This window comes from Thamnophis elegans, chromosome 2 (genome assembly GCF_009769535.1).
Source record: "Thamnophis elegans isolate rThaEle1 chromosome 2, rThaEle1.pri, whole genome shotgun sequence".
Lineage (NCBI taxonomy): Eukaryota > Metazoa > Chordata > Lepidosauria > Squamata > Colubridae > Thamnophis > Thamnophis elegans.
In genome coordinates, this window is record NC_045542.1 from 82,501,066 (window position 1) to 82,520,748 (window position 19,683).

The 19,683-nt window shown below is 40.2% G+C and overlaps 1 protein-coding gene across 1 annotated transcript; it reads right to left on the reverse strand.

Moving 5' to 3' along the window:
• Positions 1-10,281: 10,281 nt before the first annotated feature.
• Positions 10,282-14,116, reverse strand: SOWAHA (sosondowah ankyrin repeat domain family member A). The gene has a single exon (XM_032208867.1). It carries the CDS (start codon positions 14,008-14,010, stop codon positions 12,541-12,543), a length of 1,470 nt encoding a protein of 489 aa, XP_032064758.1. The 5' UTR covers positions 14,011-14,116; the 3' UTR covers positions 10,282-12,540.
• Positions 14,117-19,683: the final 5,567 nt, after the last annotated feature.

Genomic DNA, 19,683 nt, shown 5'->3' on the forward strand with positions numbered 1-19,683 from the left:
GGTTAGGATTTGGATAATGCGGATAGCAAATTCCATACCAGTCTAGTTTTCTGGACATTTTCTCATGAATCATTTAAAATGCTATCTGCCGAGCCTGGCGATGCCACCCACATCAGCTAGCACCAAAACTGGAACGAAGAAGCAAACAAACATTTTTTCAGTGCTACTTAAATGCCTTGAAAATCCTGGGTTTTTTCCACTATATAGTTCCAAAAGAATGCACTTCCAAGCTACCATATGGTCAGTCATTAACTGTTTTGCCACATCCTACTTTCAAACACCCACTATCATTTACACATTAAGTGGCTTTGTTTTAACTGAAGGACAAGTAAAGGGTGCCAGGTATGTAAAGCATGGATTGGATCTAAATTGATTGGTCAGAGGTGAGCAGTAAAAGTATACGTTTATTTAAAACTAAGTGCCACATTGTTCACCAAGTTATAGGCCAGATCTGTACCTTCTGACTGACCTGAGTTAAGTGTCTAGGCCATTCAAGAACAGACATTAAGGTATCCAATCTCTCCTCGCCCCATGCATATACACCTGGCCCAGAAGTTGGAAGTTGGTTCAAAAATACTACTTTCCCTCCCTCCTGAGCTACCATAAGTACCCCAACAGTTGGTGTACAACTAGAATCATTCAGATTCTGATGGAAAGTGCACCTCAAAAAGGAGAATGTGTGTATGCAGTGGTGGGATTTTTTTTACTACTGGTTCTGTGGGAGTGGCTTGATGGACGTGGTGTGGCTTGGTGGGCATGGCAGGGGAAGGATACTGTAAAATCTCCATTCTCACCCATTCCAGGGAAAGGTTACTGCAAAATCCCCATTTCCTCCGATCAGCTGGGACTCGGGAGGCAGAGAATAGATGGGGGTGAGGCCAGTCAGAGGTGGTATTTACTGGTTCTCTGAATTACTCAAAATTTCAGTTACCGGTTCTACAGAACTAGACAGAACCTGCTGAATACCACCTCTGTGTGTATGTGTGGATGTTGGCAGGAGCATTGCATTTTCCCAGAGTAGTATTGCATTTCAGAGAATTCAGAGAAACATTTCAGAGAAAGAAGCCCAAAATAAGGGACTGCACAGTCCTGAATTGGATCTGGGCAGGAGGAAAAGTAGCCACAGGCTAGAATTTCTTAGTTTTTAACTATTGGGTTAGAAGGTTATAGCTTTAGTCTGGCAAGATTTTCTCCATTATTTAATTTATTTATTTTTCACATGTTTGAACCACCCACGTCCCTCAGAGATTAGATGTACCCTGATAAAGAATTGGACTTGACCACCATTCACCATGGTATATTTGGGCTTGGGTTTGATATCAATCTAACAACATCCCCATTCCAACTGTCTAAAGCATTCATCTCTCCAATGGGTGGTTGCTGTCCCACATGGCCATTTGCTCCTAGCCTGCAGGGCTGCTGTGTTCTCAACTGGTCAGTAGCTTCCATTTCTTCCAATTGATCCAACAGTAGCCCATAAGGAACATGGAATCTAGTAATCCCTTTGCCACCATATTGTCCCCACCTTTTCTGTTAGCACATTTCTGTCTTCTGCTTCATCCTTTCATTTCCCAGTGGGGGTGAAACAATGGTGGGATTCAAATAATTTAACAATTGGTTCTCTGCCCTAATGACCAGCTGGGTAGGCGGGGCTTGGTGGTCATGTGACTTGGGTGGGCCTGACCCACTCAACGTCACTCACGTCGATGGGCGGTTCACCTTAGCTGTTACAATATAATAAGGGTTAACCAGAGAGGCAGTTTCTGTAAGCAGGGCAATAAAGATTAAATGAGAAACAACACCAGAATGTTTCCTTCCTGCCTTCCTTATAGGATTAGCCCTGTAAAGCGGAAAAAAACAAAATAAGATTTCTTCCAACAACTGGTTCTCTGAACTTCTTGGAAAGTTAACAACCGGTTCTCCCAAATAGGTGCAAACTAGCTAAATCCCACCACTGGGGTGAAACAGACTGTACTGTATTTTCTTCTTTTTCCTACTCTGTGCTCATCATACTGCAACGGTTCCCTTCCCTTTTTAAAAAATTCTTTATATTGAAACATAGTCACACTGGAACAAAATTAAGAAGCTTTGACAAATGCAACTTCTGTGAAATGAAATCTTCACTGCCCAATCATTTTTATGGACCTACAATTGAATGAGGGAACATGTTTTCGTTCTTTTAATAACCATTTTATCAAAACAAAAATGGTGTAATGGGGCGGAATAGAAAAGTCTTGAGTTACAGAGAATATGGGAAGGAGCATAGGAAGGCATTCATTTTTGAAAACGCCTAGAAAAGCAAAGGGAAAGAACAAGGCCAGTGAGAGATGAACAACCTGTAAAAGAAAACAGAAGACATTAATGCACCTGAATTGACACAGGCTGGCCAGCAAGGGCTTGTGGTCCAGTTTGAGTACCAACCCTGGCTCCATTATCAAAGTATCCAGCCCCAATTGTAATTTGTTAAGTCCACTTTGGAACAGCCTAAAGGACTAGCTACTTGAGGGGCCTTGCGACTATAAAGCACACTAATAGTAATAGGGGAGAGGGTATAGAAAAGCCTGCTTCCTTCCTTCTACTGGATGATTAGAATTTTGCCCCCAAATCTGATAACCCTAATTTAGAGATTCTGTAGAATGTTGACACTTTCAGTTATTTGAAAGCCAAGAACTTCTTCAGAGACATTAACTCTGCTTGAGCCTGGGGCCCTGGATCTGTAAGGCAGCCTTATTATCTACCAGAGTCAGGCCTTTGCAGTTTTAAACTCATCTGATCTCTTTTATTTTTTCCCCACATTTAAGCATTTTAAACACTTTGAAACATTTCCTGCAAGGTGAAAGAGCACCTTCTAGTGGCCAAAATCATCCCTTGCTTCTTATTCCATCGGGTCTTCTAGCTGAGAATCAAGCAACTTTCCTTATCTTTTTTGGTAAGTGCAGACAAGAAGAGTGCAGAAAAGTGCAACTACAGCTTATATGCAAGGAGGGAGAAAACCAACAACTCCAGATAAAATCTCCGTAGCAGTCCAATCCTATAAATACCTACAGTATTTCCAGGTAAGTAGGTTAAAGGTGGTGGGGCAAATATATTAGGAGGCACAAAATTGGAGCTGCAGAAATCTGAGTGACCTCTAAATACAGGTAGTCCTTGACTTAAGACTACAATTGAACCCCCCCCAGATATCTGTTGCTAAACAAGACAGTTGTTAAGTGAATTTTGCCCCATTTTATGACCTTTCTTGCCAGTCACAGTTAAGTGACTCACTGTACTTAAGTTAGTTTCACATGGTTATGTAAATCTCACCTCCGCATTGACATTGCTTGTCAGAAGGCCGCAAAAGGTAATCATGTGACCTCAGGACAATTCAACCCTTATAAATACATATCAATTGCCAGGTATCCGAATTTTGTTCACGTGACCACTGCAATTGTTGTAAGTGAAAAATGGTCATAAGCACTTTTTTCATTGCCATTGTAACTTCAAACAGTTCCTAAAATAATGGTTGTAAATTGAGGACTACCTGGAGTAGCAAAGAATCACATATTCCTTTATGTTTCTGTGGCCATTTAGTGACATCCAGACTTCTGGCAACCTTGTATAACACAACATATCAACCTTGCAGTCTTTCTCATCTCTACATCACAATTTTGCTTGCCTATAAACAAGTCCTATGCTATTTGATTAGTCCTCAACAGAGCATTTATACCGCAAACACCTGACTCCTGGTCTCCCTTTGGGAGGGAGAGCAATTGCTGTTGTTTTTATTATCATTCCATCTCAAGCCTTATGTTACCATCTCTGGATTCCTATTCTTTTCCAAACTGAACTCAGAGTTTCGAAGAGAATAGGAATAACTGCACTAACAGGCAGCAGGCAGGCCAAAACCTGTCCAGTCCAGGCAAACATAGCAAGATTGAAAACATTCTGACCTTTTGTGCTATAAAAAATCTGCACAAAAATGTTTTTATGTTTATAAGATAAGTTTTAATCCACTTAGGTAAACATTTTTATATTATACAGCCCTAATGAACTTTCCATATTGAGGTTTTATTATTGTTGTCACACATTTTCTCTTTAGACATTATTTCTGTTTTATTTGAGGCCATTTTTTAAAAGAAAACATAACTCTAGAAGCGTATATCAAACATAAAATGACAATAAAATTGTACAGCAAAGCCTGAAACAATTAGCAGGTGTGAAGGAGATACTGGATGATTTTTACAAGCCATGGCTACTGTTAAAAATTTGGCCATCATTTTGGAAATAGCTGAACTTTGATCTCATAGGAAGAAAACAATATATGCCAAGGCCTATGGAACACTGTTCCCTTCCCACCGAAATGATACCTATTTATCTACTCACATTTGCATGCTTTTGAACTGCTAGGTGAGCAGGAGATGGGGCATGTAAGGGGAGCTCACTCTCATTGCTTGATGCTTGGCTCTTGAACCTGGACTGTCAGATTTGCAACTGACAAACTTGGTGTCTTTACCTGCTAAGCCATTGTGTCCTTCCCTCATTTCGGTTCTATGCAGCATTATTACATTTGTATCTTGCTCTCTCCTTCTAGTTTTTCAATGAGGTGGATTGGGCTGGGATGAGAGAGAATATGTGGCTCAAAATCATTCAGTGGGCTTTCATGCCTAAGAACTCAAAATGTCCTGGTTTCTTGTTCAGCACTTTAATCAGCACACCAAATTGGTACTGTTTGGATTTGCACAGAAGGAAAGACAACAGAAAAGCAAAAATATTGACTCAGTCAGGGAACAGGAAAATCTAGCTCAGACTAAAGGCCTATTTAGCCCAGCATTTCCTAAAGATGTATGAAAAAAACTGGGTTATATTAGCAGTAGGGAACTTATAGCTCATCAGCTATTCGATTCAGCATTGATCAGCTCACGTTAGCTGCCCTACTGAAACAGTGAAGATGGTTCTTGCTGTTTCTGATATGAGCTTAGCTGTGTAAGACTTTTGAAAAGTCATTGAATACATCCAAGGTATCAAAGTCCATCTATGGAAATGATGCAGTTATCTTTCCTCAACCTCACCCCTTATTATATTTGGAATGATCATGGTTGTATGCAAATATGAGCTTTGCACCCATGAGTCATAATTAAGGCAGTAGTTGTGAATTGCTAAATTTGTATTCTCTCCCTTTCAGCTAAAATAGAGATTTGGGGGCTAAATCAGTATTAGATTAAGCCAGCAAGTCCCTTTAAATCTTATCATCCTGATTTTGTTTACAAAGATCTGCAAATGTGTGCTCAAGCTACTATCTCAGCCATTACATTTAAAAAAAAAAATATCGAATCACTGCATTATATCTACTTTCATTTCACAGGATCTGCAAATAAACTCGGAACAGTCAGTTATTATTTCTCATGTATCTTTATTTCCACTGATAACTTGGAGTTAAACATTAATTATCCAATGAAAGAGCCTTTCTTATAAAAAAATATTGCGATTTCTACGTAACTATTGGAAAAAGTGCTTTAGATCTCATGTGAACACAGAACATCTCTGCTATTAATGAAAGAAATTTCCTTTTTCAGGCTTCTGCGTGAACCTTAAAAATGTAGTTAGTTGAAGGAAAGATTTCAGTGCAGCAGCTTTTAAAGCAAAGACTTTTTTTTAATTAGGCTGCAAAAATGTGACTATTCATCTCTGCACACGAGACAAAGCAGCTTCTTCTGAATCATTTCCAAAGCATACACAATTTGCACAGTAGGAAGTACCTTTATCCTACATACTTTTACATAAGGTGGGGGGGGGGAATACAGCAACAAATTTAAGGCATAGTTGGAAACTATATTTAATTTCCCAAATAGTGTTATTTATATATAAAAAAGCAGTCAATTTATTTTCATATTTTAAACCAATGAGCTTTTGAAATAGAAATTCATTGCGATAAGAATCAAGATGGAAAGATATATGCTTGGCATCCCAAGACAAGCTAGAAAGACCTGCACATGGATTAGAGAGCAAATGAAAATATACAATGCCATCAAGAGAGTAAAAGAATGGAAATGGCCTAGTCACATATCAAGAACTGATGGCAGGTGGACTAAGGCAGTCATAGAATGGATTGCACTTGATAAAAAACATCCACAAAAGAGATCTAAAATAAGGTGGAGCAACAACATCAGCAAGTATTGCAGGCCCAACTGGTAAGGGAAAGCCAAGACTGTATTGATTGGAAATCAATGCGGAAGAGGTCTTCATCCTGCAATGAGTATCCAATAGCTAGAAGAGGATGAGGATGAAGAATCAAGAGCCCAAACTCTAAAAATCCCTAGTTCTTTTTAGCAACAGTGCCTTGTATTTAGACAGACCAGGGATTTATCAAGAATAGAATAGAATAGAACAGAATAGAATAGAATAGAACAGAGTAGTGTAGAGTAGTGTAGAGTAGAGTAGAATAGTGTAGAGTGTAGAGTAGAGCAGAGTAGAATAGAAGGCAATTTCCTTCAAATTTCATTGTTTTGCCCCTGGAGAAAATCTGTCTGTATATCAGTCCACCCATCTCAACTGAAGCAAAGACAGAGAGTCCCTCTCTCCTGAAAAACAATTTGGTGTTGGTACCTGGCCTGATGCTTTTATTATATTGTTTGTATCTAAACAAATCGCAAGTATAAAGGGTGTGTCATGAATATGTTCAGTGACATACTTTGTTGTCGGTACTACCAGTTCAAAATATCCACTGCTAGCAAATTGCCTACTTTGATTCACATTCAAATAAAGCAACACCAAGGGAATGTAGGTCAGGCAACTTAAATACACAAAGCCATAGGGAAACATAAAGTTCTCCATGAAATGATGTTTTTTTCACAGAATAAGCATATAGCAGTGATGTTTCTGCCTCATGATTTGGAGGATCCAAGCTGAATCTAGGTCAATGGTCTTAGATGGCTTAATTTCTGTGTTCAAAAAGGTTCGGATTGTGGCCTGATTTCAGATAAAGCATCTTTACAACAATGCCAGGAAAAGCTGAAAGAAATGGCTAACTGCCATCACTTCCCCACAAAAATTTATAAGATTTTCAGGCAGCGTATGCTATGTCATTGATCCCCAATAGAACTCACTTTTAAGTACACACACACACACACACACACACACACAAACTTCTATGCTTCCTTAAGAACAAGTAGTGCTGAATCTAAAGAGCATTAGTCACAACAACTAGAAATAAAATATTGAATAATTATTTAAGAATTGTACTGATGAGTAATCATGCAGTAAATTGCTGCATTGGCATCTAGAATTTTCCAAAAACAAAATTGTTCTGTAGCTCCTGGCCAAATAATGTTTCATAATGACATGAAAACTAACTGTCTATGCTATTTGGCTGGCAAATAACTATGCTACTTGATGGAAGCCACCCCCCCCCCCAAACAAGTAATAAGTCACCCCAGAGTTCTCATTCGTGGCACATAGAGACAGGTCCAAATTATCCTACTTTGGACACTATTATGCAAAGATCCAGCGCTCTTGAGAAGGCTCTGATGCTGGAAAAGGTGGATGGAAAGACAAAAAGAGGATAAACAGTAGCCAAATGAATGGACTTGGTTACAATGGCAATGAATGTACCGCTGGGAGGCCTGAAGGTACAGGTTAGATATAGACTGTCTCGGAGAAAGTCACTATGAGTTAAAAATGACTCGATGGCATATAATCATGCAATCAATCAACCAGTTTATTTATTTATTTGTTTGTTTGTTTGTTTATTTATTTGTTTTATTAATAAAATTTATATGCCGCCCAATCCCGAAGGATTCCGGATGGCTTACAAAAAGAAAAGGAAAAAAGAAATAATATAAAAAAGACAGATTTAAAATCACAACATATGCATTCGTTCTAATCGGGGCTGGACCTCAACAATGAGGTCAACAGCTCCAGGCCTGCCGGAATAGCGAGGTTTTAACAGCTTTCCTGAAGGCCATGAGAGTGGGTAAGGTCCGGATCTCTGGGGGTAGCTCATTCCAAAGGGTCGGAGCAGCCACAGAGAAGGCTCTCCTCCGGGGAGCCGCCAGCCGACATTGTCTGGCTGACAGCATCTGAAGGAGGCCCAATCTGTGGGATCTCACCGGCCGCTGGGAGGTATGTGGCAGTAGGCGGTCTCACGTACCTAAGCCATGTAGGGCTTTAAAGGTAATAACCAACACCTTGAATTGCATCCGGAGACCAATTGGTAGCCAGTGCAGCTCGCGAAGGACAGGTGTAACGTGGGTGTACCTTAGTACACCCAGTATCGCTCGCGCAGCCGCATTCTGGACTAGCTGCAGTCTCCAAACGCTTTTCAAGTTTAGTAGGAATTGTGAGAATTTTACATCACATTCTTAATCTCTTAAGGAAGAAAGATTTCCTCACTTCTCTAGACATTTCTTCCCATTGTCTCTCACATCTTTCTTCTTCCACCCTCTCTTGCATTGTAATCTGTTAGTTATTGTTCCCTGGGAACAAGGAACAAGAATTTCTGTTTGAATCCTTTAGATTCATCATTGTTAAGAAGAAGAAGCAAGAGAGCATCATCTGCATGCAAGCTTTATCTTGAAGGTCCTTTGGTTCTAATCAATTTCTTCTCTATCACCCTTTGCGGCAAGTGACCAACTGCATAAAGATTGCTTTCTTGTAAGTGTTTACAGCTTTCTATGTGCAAGATTGACACGTGAGACATAAACATCTCCACCCTTTTTGCTCGGGTTTGAGTCACTAGATTGTCTAACTATGTCTAATTCAGAGGTAGGCTGCCTATTACTCTCTGAGCGGTAATATTAGATGTTAACTATCCACTCTATCTTTTAAATAGTGGATAACTAATCCAATTCTCATTATAGGAGAAGTATTTGCTCTGCAGAAGCAAATCATATTACTGTATTGGGAAATGAAAAATAACGCTTTATGGAACAATTCCAATTGTTTTGTTTCAAGAGTTTTAAAGGTGCATAATATATTCCCTCCTAAGAAAGGAAAGTGCATTATCAGTTTTAGATGGCACATGTTTGAAGGTAGTGAAAATTGTACCTCATGGGTGCCATGTTTTTGAAATAGAGTTCTTCCCTGTTTTCTGACAGGAATTCATATTTATAAATCACATTGTGAAAAATAGCCCAGTGTTATTAGCAATACTAATTATCAATATTAATTGGAGTATTTTTTTGGAGTTCAAGATGGGATGCCTGGCCTTATTTGTTTTTTTCCACAACAACCCTGTGACATGATCTGGGCTGAGAGATTGCTCTAAATCATCTACCACTCCTGCATATATATATAAATACAGTCAAAAGTATTGGATTCATTAATTGCGTATCACCAAGTTGTTGTCAATTGTTATGCCCATGTAGATTAGTATTGTAGAAGTATTGATATCCCTCCCCTTTGTCTCAAAGAATCCCAATTCACCATGAAATATATTGAAATTGATACTGTAAATGGCATCCACCATTCTTTAGTCCATAATCTACAAAGCAGACTTAACAAACATCAGAGTGGAGGGTACCAATATTTTTGGATGCATCTATATCAGTGGTGGGTTCCGACAAGTTTGCCTGAACTGGTAGTGGTTTGGTGACCTGGGTTGCTGGAACTGACAGTGACCCAGCTCTCCCACGTCCCCAAAGCGGTTTTCTGGGCGGTGCTGTAGGCACCACCATCTTGTTTTTTGCTTCTGTGCATGCACTGTACAATTTTTATTGCACTGTGCATGTGCGCATCAAGCGTGCGCAGTATGCCCACGAGCAAACCAGCAGTAGTGACTGCCGGAACCCATCCCTGATCTGAATATGTTGGAAAGATTTATTTAAACATATCTGATTCTTCCTCTCTTTCCCCCCCCCGTGAGAACAGAATGGATTGTTCTTCCTCTATTATCACTGTCTTGTGTTCCTCCCATTCTAGAACTATGAGAGAGGCTTTTTAAAAACAATCACCTGTAGCTTTTTAAATGTTCTCAAGATTTAGTATCAGAAATGAGTACTGCTGAAAGAAATATAATTAGGGCAAAATGTTGCACAGTTAAATGGCCGAGAGAAAGATGCTACTCATCTATCCCTAATTCTCCTAAACTGGGAACTCCATTTCATTTCCTTCATGAAACTGGCTGATCCTAAAATCTATGATAATATGTCATATGTTAAGTGTACATTACCCAAATTCTGTCCCTTATTTTCAAAGAATGTGAACAGTAAATATTTCATATCTCCTCCCTATTAAAGCACATTTACTGCCATATTTGTAGAGTTTGATATATTATCCCATGCACACATGAACACACATATACAAAAATAAGAAGCACTGTCTTTATTAATGCAAGGACATAACAAAAACATTCTGAAAACCACTGACCTTGAAAAGAGTTTCATAGTGCAATGAAATGCCACAGTTGAAAATTGAAACTACTAATGTGGATTAAACAACCAAACTATTGTAAACATGCTGTTTGTCCATTTTGTTATAGCAGAACAATGGCGCTCAAGACAGCTTTAAAGAAAACTACATCAGAGAAAGAGATGTTTCTTTAAAGCTGTTGACCTTGCTATATTCCCAACCAAACTACATGGATTTTTCAGGCATGCTTGTATTCCACTCAAGGTGCATTTGCTAAATTTGTCAGATTTACATGTTTACAAATATATATATTAGTTTATATTTTGCCATTCAGCATTAGAAGTGTGGAGTTAAATAATCATTTGGCTTTTAAGCATGCCCCTATGGAATTATGCTTTAGTTTATATATATTCATTTTCTAAAGTATTTAAATGTCTTCCATGAAATATGTGTCATATATCTGTGAATGCATTTTGAAAGTCAAATCAGATATTTAGTTAAGGAAGTCTTTGCTTACCAAAGATGATAGTACCAACAGGAATAATTATATTTCTGTTTGTAGCTGAATTATTAACTGCAGTTACTACAGTGAGTGGTTTTCTTAGCTCTAGACTGTACTGTCACGTTTGTTACTTCATGTTCTCAGTTAATGCAAATTTTTCAGATTTAAATTGGCTTTGGCTTAGAAACATAAAAATAAATTCCATCGTGATAACAGCACTTGTACATTGTACAAGCAGCATTAGAAAGGCACAAAATTTCTGTATACATTTACTTGGGATGTTCTTTCCTGTAAACTCATATTAGTTTCAGAGTCCTTATATAATTCCACGGAGTAATTAACTGTATTAAATCAATATACACAAAATGACTATGCATCAATTTGTAAAGTGGGATCGTAGCCATCTCATTTATACAAGGCTTTCAAAGCATTTTCAAATCTAGAAGGACTTGATGTTGAGAATTTGACAATAAATTTAAGATCCTATACTGAATGAATTTTAAGGCTGAAACTGTAAACAGATTTACTTTGAATGTTTATACGATTAATAATATAAAAATAACTCCTTAAGTTGTTACATTTTGATTCTTTCTTGTGTAAAAATAAATTTCCTAAATAGAATTTTTCTTACTATATTTTCAAATGTTTTAGGACAGAATACTATAACTGTCAATGTATTATCAACTAAAGGTAATAATTGTGCAATTAGGATAGTATGCTTTTTCTAAATAAAAAGTCTTAACTAGTTATGTAACTATTGCAGTGAGGTAGAAGTATGAAGCTTCTTTTTTGTTTTAAAGTTGGCATGAGCCAAATTTATAATTCATTACATATTCTACACATAGTAAATGCATAAACATATTCAATAGAAGCTTTTAATTTTTTATAAAATAAATTAACCTTCAGTTGGCTACCAAAAGCCATGCGTGTTCCTTTTTCCAATTTATTTTTAAAAAGTTAGTGGAAAAGTATCAGTCTGAAGTTTGAGATTGTAAACAAAAATATAGTTTTACTACAGTTGCTTTCTTTTCAACTGCATAAATCAGATCAGCTGAAAAATAGATAGATATAAAATGGGGCCTTGTTCAATTATTGTACAAAAAACATTTCCAAACCTAATAAATGGCACATCATTAGGAGAGGGCAGCTACTACAAATGAATTTGTTACATCTACTTTAATGGAATATGATAGGATGCCAAGAAATGATAAAAAATATTTTTGTTCCCACAATAGGACATTTAAGAGACTTTTGAGAACAGCATGCATGGATCAAATATATTTTTGTTTCAAAATAAAATGATCTCATATATAATGTCAATTCTTAATTCTATCAGTGCTTACTCAGAAGTTTGTCCACTGATTTCAGTAGGATTTTTTCTCAAGTATTGCAGGACTGTTGCCTTACTAAACTTTTCATAGAAATTTGCACCTAAATCTTACCTTTCATTGGAAAAACAACAACTCCCACCTAATAGATAAAATTCAGATGAAACTTCATCAATTCACATTTAATAAATGAAGATTTGGTTGAAAAAAATATGTCTTATCAAATGCTGGAAAGCAGCAACTATCAAGTTAAATCATCATCCTATAATTCTTTTTCTTCCTTAGATTAGGCTTAAATTGAAATGTATTCAAAACTACAAAGCAAAATGTTTTCCTGCAAATGCGAGATCTACCCAAGTCTTAATTAAATGTTGATATTACTTAATGTCAGTGAGGTAAGTGACCAAAGAATAAATCTGAAAGTGGCCTATGTTTTGATGCAGTTTCATTCTGTTCCTCCTCCAGGGCCTGAGACAAGGAAGAAGAAGAAAAAGCCCTTTGGGACTTCAACTTCCTCCTAGGGGCTGTGGCTATGTTAAGAAATTTATTGACAGGAGCAGGTTTCTTCAAGCCTTTGGTCAATTCATAGAAGGCAATATCGTCAGATAAAAGCCCCAGGACGGTGCTGGTGGAACTCAAGATAGAAGCAGCCACTTTTATGTTCTTCTTGGTGGAAGGGTTCTGTCCAGTGTTGGTGTGAAGACCAGGGTCATTTAAGAGATGCCTGACTGCAAAAGAACCTCCTTTTAGGTACTGGAATGGTTTCTTCCCACTATAGTCCCTTAAATTGACTTTGGCACTGTGAACTTTGACTAGCTGGGCAATAACTTCTTCCTGCCCATGGATAGCAGCAATATGGAGCGGAGTATAACCCCCGAAGGACTTAGCATTTACATCAATGTGAACGCCTCCTTTCTCAGCCATTTCTATGACTTTGCTCAGTGTTTGGCAATTTCCACTTTTAGCTGCCCAGTGGAGAACCGTGAAGCCGCTCATGAAATCTCTTTTGCTCGCCAGATTCAAGTCAGTGAGCAGCAAGCCGTGAAGTTGCTGGGACCACTGGCCGGCTGTGGCATTCACCACCCACTGGTGCTCAGCAGGTTCCAAGGGCACACTGGCCGTGCTGTCAGCTTCCTCACCCACCTTTAGTGGTTTTGTACCCCTTCTAAGGGAAGAGGATTTGGGCCCCATTTCATTTACCTGCGGCCTCTTAGTAGGAGGGGAGGTAGACGGGAGGGTGGCAGAGAGATCCACTTGGAGACCCTCTTGGACTGGGATCCTGTTTTGCTCAGGGCTCAACTCCTCAGATCTCTTAGTGTTGCTAGAAGGGGGCACCGAGCGGACCGGCAGCATGCAGGGCTTTGGGGAGGCAGCTTTGGGGGCCAAATGCTCTTTGACCCTGGGAACTTTGAGGGTTTCCGAGCCTCCCCTTTGAAAGAGGGTCTTCAACTGGTTCACAGGGATAGTCCGATGCGCTTCAGGGTCCTCCTCCCCAGGCGAGCTCAGAGGCGCCACGAAGCCGGCAGGGCAAGCGGGCTCTCCAGAATCGGCGCCTTCTGTTTCCTCGTCAGACAGATCCCCGAAGGCGATCGGTGTCGGTTCCGCATCGGAGGAATCCGGGACCAACTGGTGCCTTTTCTTGAGCACGACCAACTTGATCCCCTCCGAGACCTGCACGACCGCCACGCTGTTGACCAAGTGGACGAAGCGCTGGCGGAGAGCCGCTCGGACCTCCGGCGTCGCCTTGGGCACGTCCATCAGCGGCTTGAAGTGGCCGAGCAGCAGCGAGTTGGGCACCTTGCCGCCGTGTTCCCGAAGGAAGCCCACCAGGGCGGCTTGGTTCAAGAATTCACCCATGACAGCTACGGCCAGGGAGGAAAACGGGCGTGAGAGCCACGGAGTGTGTGTGTGTGTGAGAGAGAGAGAGACGGTGACCGTTCCCCGGGAGGCTCCCGTCACCTGCCGCCGCTTCCTCGGCTGTGGAGGAATCTCTCTCTGGCGCCCTCCTGTCCAGCTGGCCGAGAACACACGAGGTAAATTGCGGGGCAAAAACCTCCCGCCGCGGAGCCGGCTGGGATTTGTAGTGAGCGACACACCTGAGTTCGAACGCCGCGTTTTTTTTTCTGAAACCGGAGGCGGCTCCCCAGGCGCAGCCGCAGATCGTCCTGCCTCCGCTTTGCCTACCCGAGCAACAGGCGTCTCCCGCCTTCCGTCCCGCCACGTGCGTCAAAACTAAGACGAAGAGCGCCCCCCTCCCCACTCTTGATTTGGGAAATATAAATGGACAAAAAAAAATCGGGGGATTATTTCAGTGCTTTTGGTTTTTCTTCACCACCACCACCCCCCCTCCCAAAACGCGCGGAGCCCTCTTGGTACGGTCCAGGTAAATTGACCGCTCAGGGGAGCAAAGTGACTGTTAGCGAGTTATTTTGAAGCACTCCCCGGCTCTCTTTTACGCCTTTTAATATATGGCACTGCGTGGGCTTGACAGGAAGAATAGTTCCGTTGACATAGAAATATGCTCTGGAAGATAGTGTTGGTCTGCAGCTCTCTGCAGTGTCGGAAAATGCTAGCCTCCTAGAAAAGAGCATATATGTGTGAATATAATATAGAAATACCCTTTCTGTTGGCGCCACACATTTCTCCCTTCTTCCTATCACTTTGACTCTGTTTGAACCAAGAATGGCCCACTTGGTGCTCTCTCCAACTCATGCTGTCTAATAGAAGAGAATATGTATGTGGCTCAGGGTTGAACTGTTCTCAGTGCTTTGTTGCTTGCTTGAAGACATTTCATTACCTGACTAGATAACATCATTAGTGCTAGTGAATGTGGGATTTGCTCCCTGTATACAGTATACAGTCACTTGCCCTGCCAGTGTTGGTGGGGGCATGGTCTTCTTCGTAGTTTTTGAGCCATGGTGGCACAGTGGTTAGGGAGCAGTACTGCGGACTCCTCCTGCTGACTGCCGGTTGCCTGCAATTTGGCAGTTCGAATCTCATCAGGCTCAAGGTTGACTCAGCCTTCCATTCTTCCAAGGTGGGTAAACTGAGGACTCAGATTGTTGGGGAAAATATGCTGATTCTGTAAACTGCTTAGAGAGGGCTGTAAAGGACTTTGAAGTGGTATATAAGCCTAAGTGCTATTGCTATTAGGATATTATTTTCTGGTTCTTTGGCATTCATCCCTGCTTATCTGGCTGTAGAGGGTGTGTTGTGGGATTTTTGTTTCCTTTTTAGCTTTCTTATTGTTTTGAATCATTTGTAAATGTGGTTTATCTCTATGTGTCTATTGATGGCTGATTTGTCTGAGTGCCAAGTTTCCAGAAACTCCCTCGTGTTTATGGATTTGGCTTTGTCTAGTATACCGAGTTTCCCAGTTGAAACTGTGATTGAGTCTGTCCCCATATTGTGGAATTAAGAAGTTTTCATTGTATCTTCTGACTGCTAGTTGATATTCATGAATATGTGCTGTTAGTCTTCCTGTCCTACATAGGTAGTGACTATTAACAGTGTGTTGTAGATTGCTCATGCTTCCCCCTGCCCCTTTGGGCCACTGAGTCTTTTGGTTTACTTAAGTTTTGGAGGGCTTTAGTTGAATTGTGTGCTATGGTGATGCTACATGGTTGTAATAGTAGGTGCTTATTTCTGAGATGTTTTTTATGTATGTCAATATTATCCTTCTTCATAGCTTGACTTGGTTGTGCTGAAGTGGGTTGAGTGGCTTTGAGAAAACTTTTGATAAAGTTATCTGGATATTCATTTTGTGGAAGATGTTGGTCTGTTCCCTTTTCTGGTGTTCTGGATTGCTGTAGTGCGTTTGTGCTCATCTGAGTAATGTTCTTACATAACTCTTCTTGGTTGTTACTTTGACAGTGGAGTGTTTGGATAGCGTGGGTGGTTTTTTGATAGAACTGTATTTTTAATGTGCTACCATTTCTTATGCTACTGAGAATATCCAAGAAAGACAGTGTGTCGCTGTTGCCTAATTCCCTAATGGATTTTACTCTTTTGAAGATGTTGCAGATTGTTTCATGTGTCTTCTCTTGTTCCTTTTTTATTATGACGAAGGTGTCATCCACATACTGTATCCATATTTTTGGTTCCATGTAGGTGTCAGCACCTCTCCATTAATTAATTAGGAAAGAAAGACCACAAGACTCCATGTATGGAAATCAAGTGTACTTTTACTAATTAAGAATGATTAAAGGCATAGTGAAGCGAAGTCTGATTATTTAGGCGCAAAAGCAATTGATATATAGAATAGCCCATTCCCCACCCCTTGGCATCACAGTTCCAGTCCAATCATAATTCTTCCAAGTGTCAGGTGTGAGATAACTTCAAAAGGCATCACAAAGATGGAATGTCGGTGCCGTTAGTCCTGGCGGGAAACACCCACGCATGCGTAGTCCGATCAGCCGGTGAACTCCAGAACCTTCCTCCAGCACAATGAGTAACCCCTCCCAAATACCATGCCCTCCCTCCCCGTTTCATGGCAGCCGAAGCGATAGCAGAGCAGAGGCTGACAGTAGGGCAGTACTATGGTGTATTTGACCAACAACGGAAGCAGTATGCTCCATCTCATAATTGGATAAACCAGGTTGCCCTGATAGACTGGTCCCACTGGAGAGAGAAAAAAAACACTTATGTATGGCAGTGCTATATTTCTAGATGCTGCATTAGAGTCTCTGCTATGAGTCCTGTGAGTGGTGATCCCATGGGTGTTCCTTTAATTTATTGGTATATTTGACCATCAAACTGAAAGTAGATAGAGAGGCAGAAGTTGAAGAGATCCATGATTCTGGGTGTTTTGGTCTTAGTGTATTTGGTAAGGTAAGATGTTGTGTAGTACTGCTGCTATGGATTCTTTCACTAGTTATGAGTTTATGGATTTAAACTGTGTTGTGACATCAAATAAAATTATAATCTCACCTATTATTGAGTCTTTGATTTTCTGGGCCATCATAATGGGAAGTTATTAGAATATTTGCTCCCCTCTGTAAGATGTACAAGCTTTTTTGCAATTTCTTTAGTTATGTTGTATGTTGGGGTTCCTGGTAATGATATAACTGGAAAAAGAGATATGCTGGACTTTTGTATTTGGGGGCATCCAAAAAACAAGGGAGGATGGGACCACTGCTTTTTATCTCCTCTCTTCTTCTTTTCTGATTGTTAACAGGCTTGATCAGGTTATCTACTTTATGTATTAGATTGTGTTACTGGGATGTAGGTTTCTTTGTCTTCCAGTAATTCTTTGGATTTTTGTATATATAGTGATTTATCCATGATAATTGTGGTACATTCTTTATTTGCTGTGTGATGATGGTTTGATCTTTCTATACATTTTTGTGGGCTGTGCTGTCATCTGAGTTGGTTCTGATTCTTTGTATTTTGGTCTGTGGTATGATTGTCTGTGTTATGTTTTCTTGGGATTCTGTGGCAAGTCTAGTGATTTCAAATGCTGCATTTAAGGCTACAAAGAATTCTAACTAATTAGAATCATGTAATTAAAGTATAGTATAGTTTCTGGAGGATATTGCATTCCGGGGGAAATTCTTTTTGAATTTTCTTTTTGAAAAATTTTGGGAATATTGTGACTGCTGTCTTTAAGAAATAGTTATGTAGAAAGGTAATATGTTCCAAAGCAATGTAGCGGATATATCTGGAGTTCATCAAAATCCAGCATGGCAGAAAATACCTTAAAGAGCTATGGCACATCTAGGTGGCCATTTTGGGAATAGGAAAAAAAACTCCCGTGACAGCCTTTTGGTGACTCCATCTGGTCTTAAAATTCCAAATGTGCCCACTGATGAATCTCTAAAGAAAAAGTTCGAGGCAATGAAACAATATTATGCAGATTCAGAGGCCAATTATATTGCCTCATAGTAAGCATACCTTTGTGCCATTGCAAGGGTGTGAGGAAGAGTCAAGGATCATATGGGTGTGAATGTTCCTGTTAATAAGCAAATCTCAAATGACCGATGTCTTTAGAGATAAGCAGAACCTTTAAAAAAAAGGTATAAGTGTTATTGATCCATTTTCAAACCAATTTACATTAAATCCCAGATTTGCACATTCTATTGAATTATAGTTTGACTAATGAGTTCTAATGCTGCCTTAGGCATGAGTTACTTTGGGCCAGCCATTCTTTCTCAGCCCAATTCACCCCACAGCGTGGTGATTGTGGGGAAAATAGGAAGAAAAAGGAGTATTTGGTATGTTCACCACCTTGAATTACTTGTACAGTAATAAAGGTGGGTTTTAAGATCTAATAAATACATATACTAACCACCTGGAATTTAACGTGTTCAAAACAGAGAGATGAACTAGCAAATCCTCAACATAAATTCAGAACTCACAATGGCTGTTCTAAGAGAGTTGCACTGATTTTATTTCTGTTCACTTGTCTCTTATGGAAGATGTTAAAGATTACCATCTGAAAGTGGTAACGGATGAGGAGAAACAAATTAAAATGTAATCCAGCTTTAAAAAAATGGTGCTCAAAAAGCAAATACTAAATGAGCAAAGTTTAAAACATTTAAAAACTTAAAACTTAAATCACTTAAAAACATGCCCAATAAAATTGAGGCCTCTGCCTTTGTTCTGATGTGTTTATGGAGCCAATGTTTACTAGCTTCAGTAGGGGAAAAATTACCACAGTATCAACAAATGTGTTCTTTAACTTCTAAAGGCAAGGCAGCACATAATATTTATGGCAAAACTGGCTTGGCTGGTAAAGTGTTTGCTTGATTTATTTCTGTCAGGATTTCCTTAAGTAATTAATTATTTTTGCTCCCAGTTATTATGCCAAAACCACAGCTTTCAGAATAATTCCCGAAGCTTAGAAAATGAAGTTCCTTTTGTCCTTAAGGTGTATAATACAATAATACCATAATACAATAGCAGAATTGGAAGGGACCTTGGAGGCCTTCTAGTCCAACCCACTGCCTAAACAGGAAACCCTATACCAGTGATGGCAAACCTATGGCATGCGTGCCACAGGTGGCACACGGAGCCATTTGTCAGCTGAGTTCACCCTTTTTTAAAGCCATTTTTCACCCTCCCCAGGCTCCAGAGGCTTTATAGGAGCCTGGAGAGGGCGAAAAGAGCCTTCCCCCCTGGAGGCCCTCTGGAGGCTTCATGAGCTTCTGTGAAGCCTCCGGAGCGCAAAAAACCGGCTCTACGGGCAAACCGGAAGTTTGGGAATGGACTTCTGGTTTGCTTGGAGAGTCGTTTTGACTTCTCCAGAGGCTTCAGGGAAGCCTCTGGAAGGTCCCTGAAGTCTCCAGAGGGCATCTGGGAGGGAGCAGGGAAGGCTGTTTTCGCCCTCCCCAGGCTCCTATAAAGCCTCTGGAACCTGGGCAGGGCGAAAAAAGCATGCAAAAAATGGGGGGGGAGTGCCTGTAGTGCATGCGCACTGGGTGGGTGTCATAATGCCATTGCATTATGCGTGCAGCACGCCCGCACACGATCCCCCTGCGTTCCCTCCACTTATGGCACATGAGCCAAAAAAGGTTCACCATCGCTGCCCTA

Bases quoted from the DNA above. Each gene is read 5' to 3' on its own strand.
- SOWAHA (XM_032208867.1), bottom strand. From the start codon at position 14,010: ATGGGTGAATTCTTGAACCAAGCCGCCCTGGTGGGCTTCCTTCGGGAA.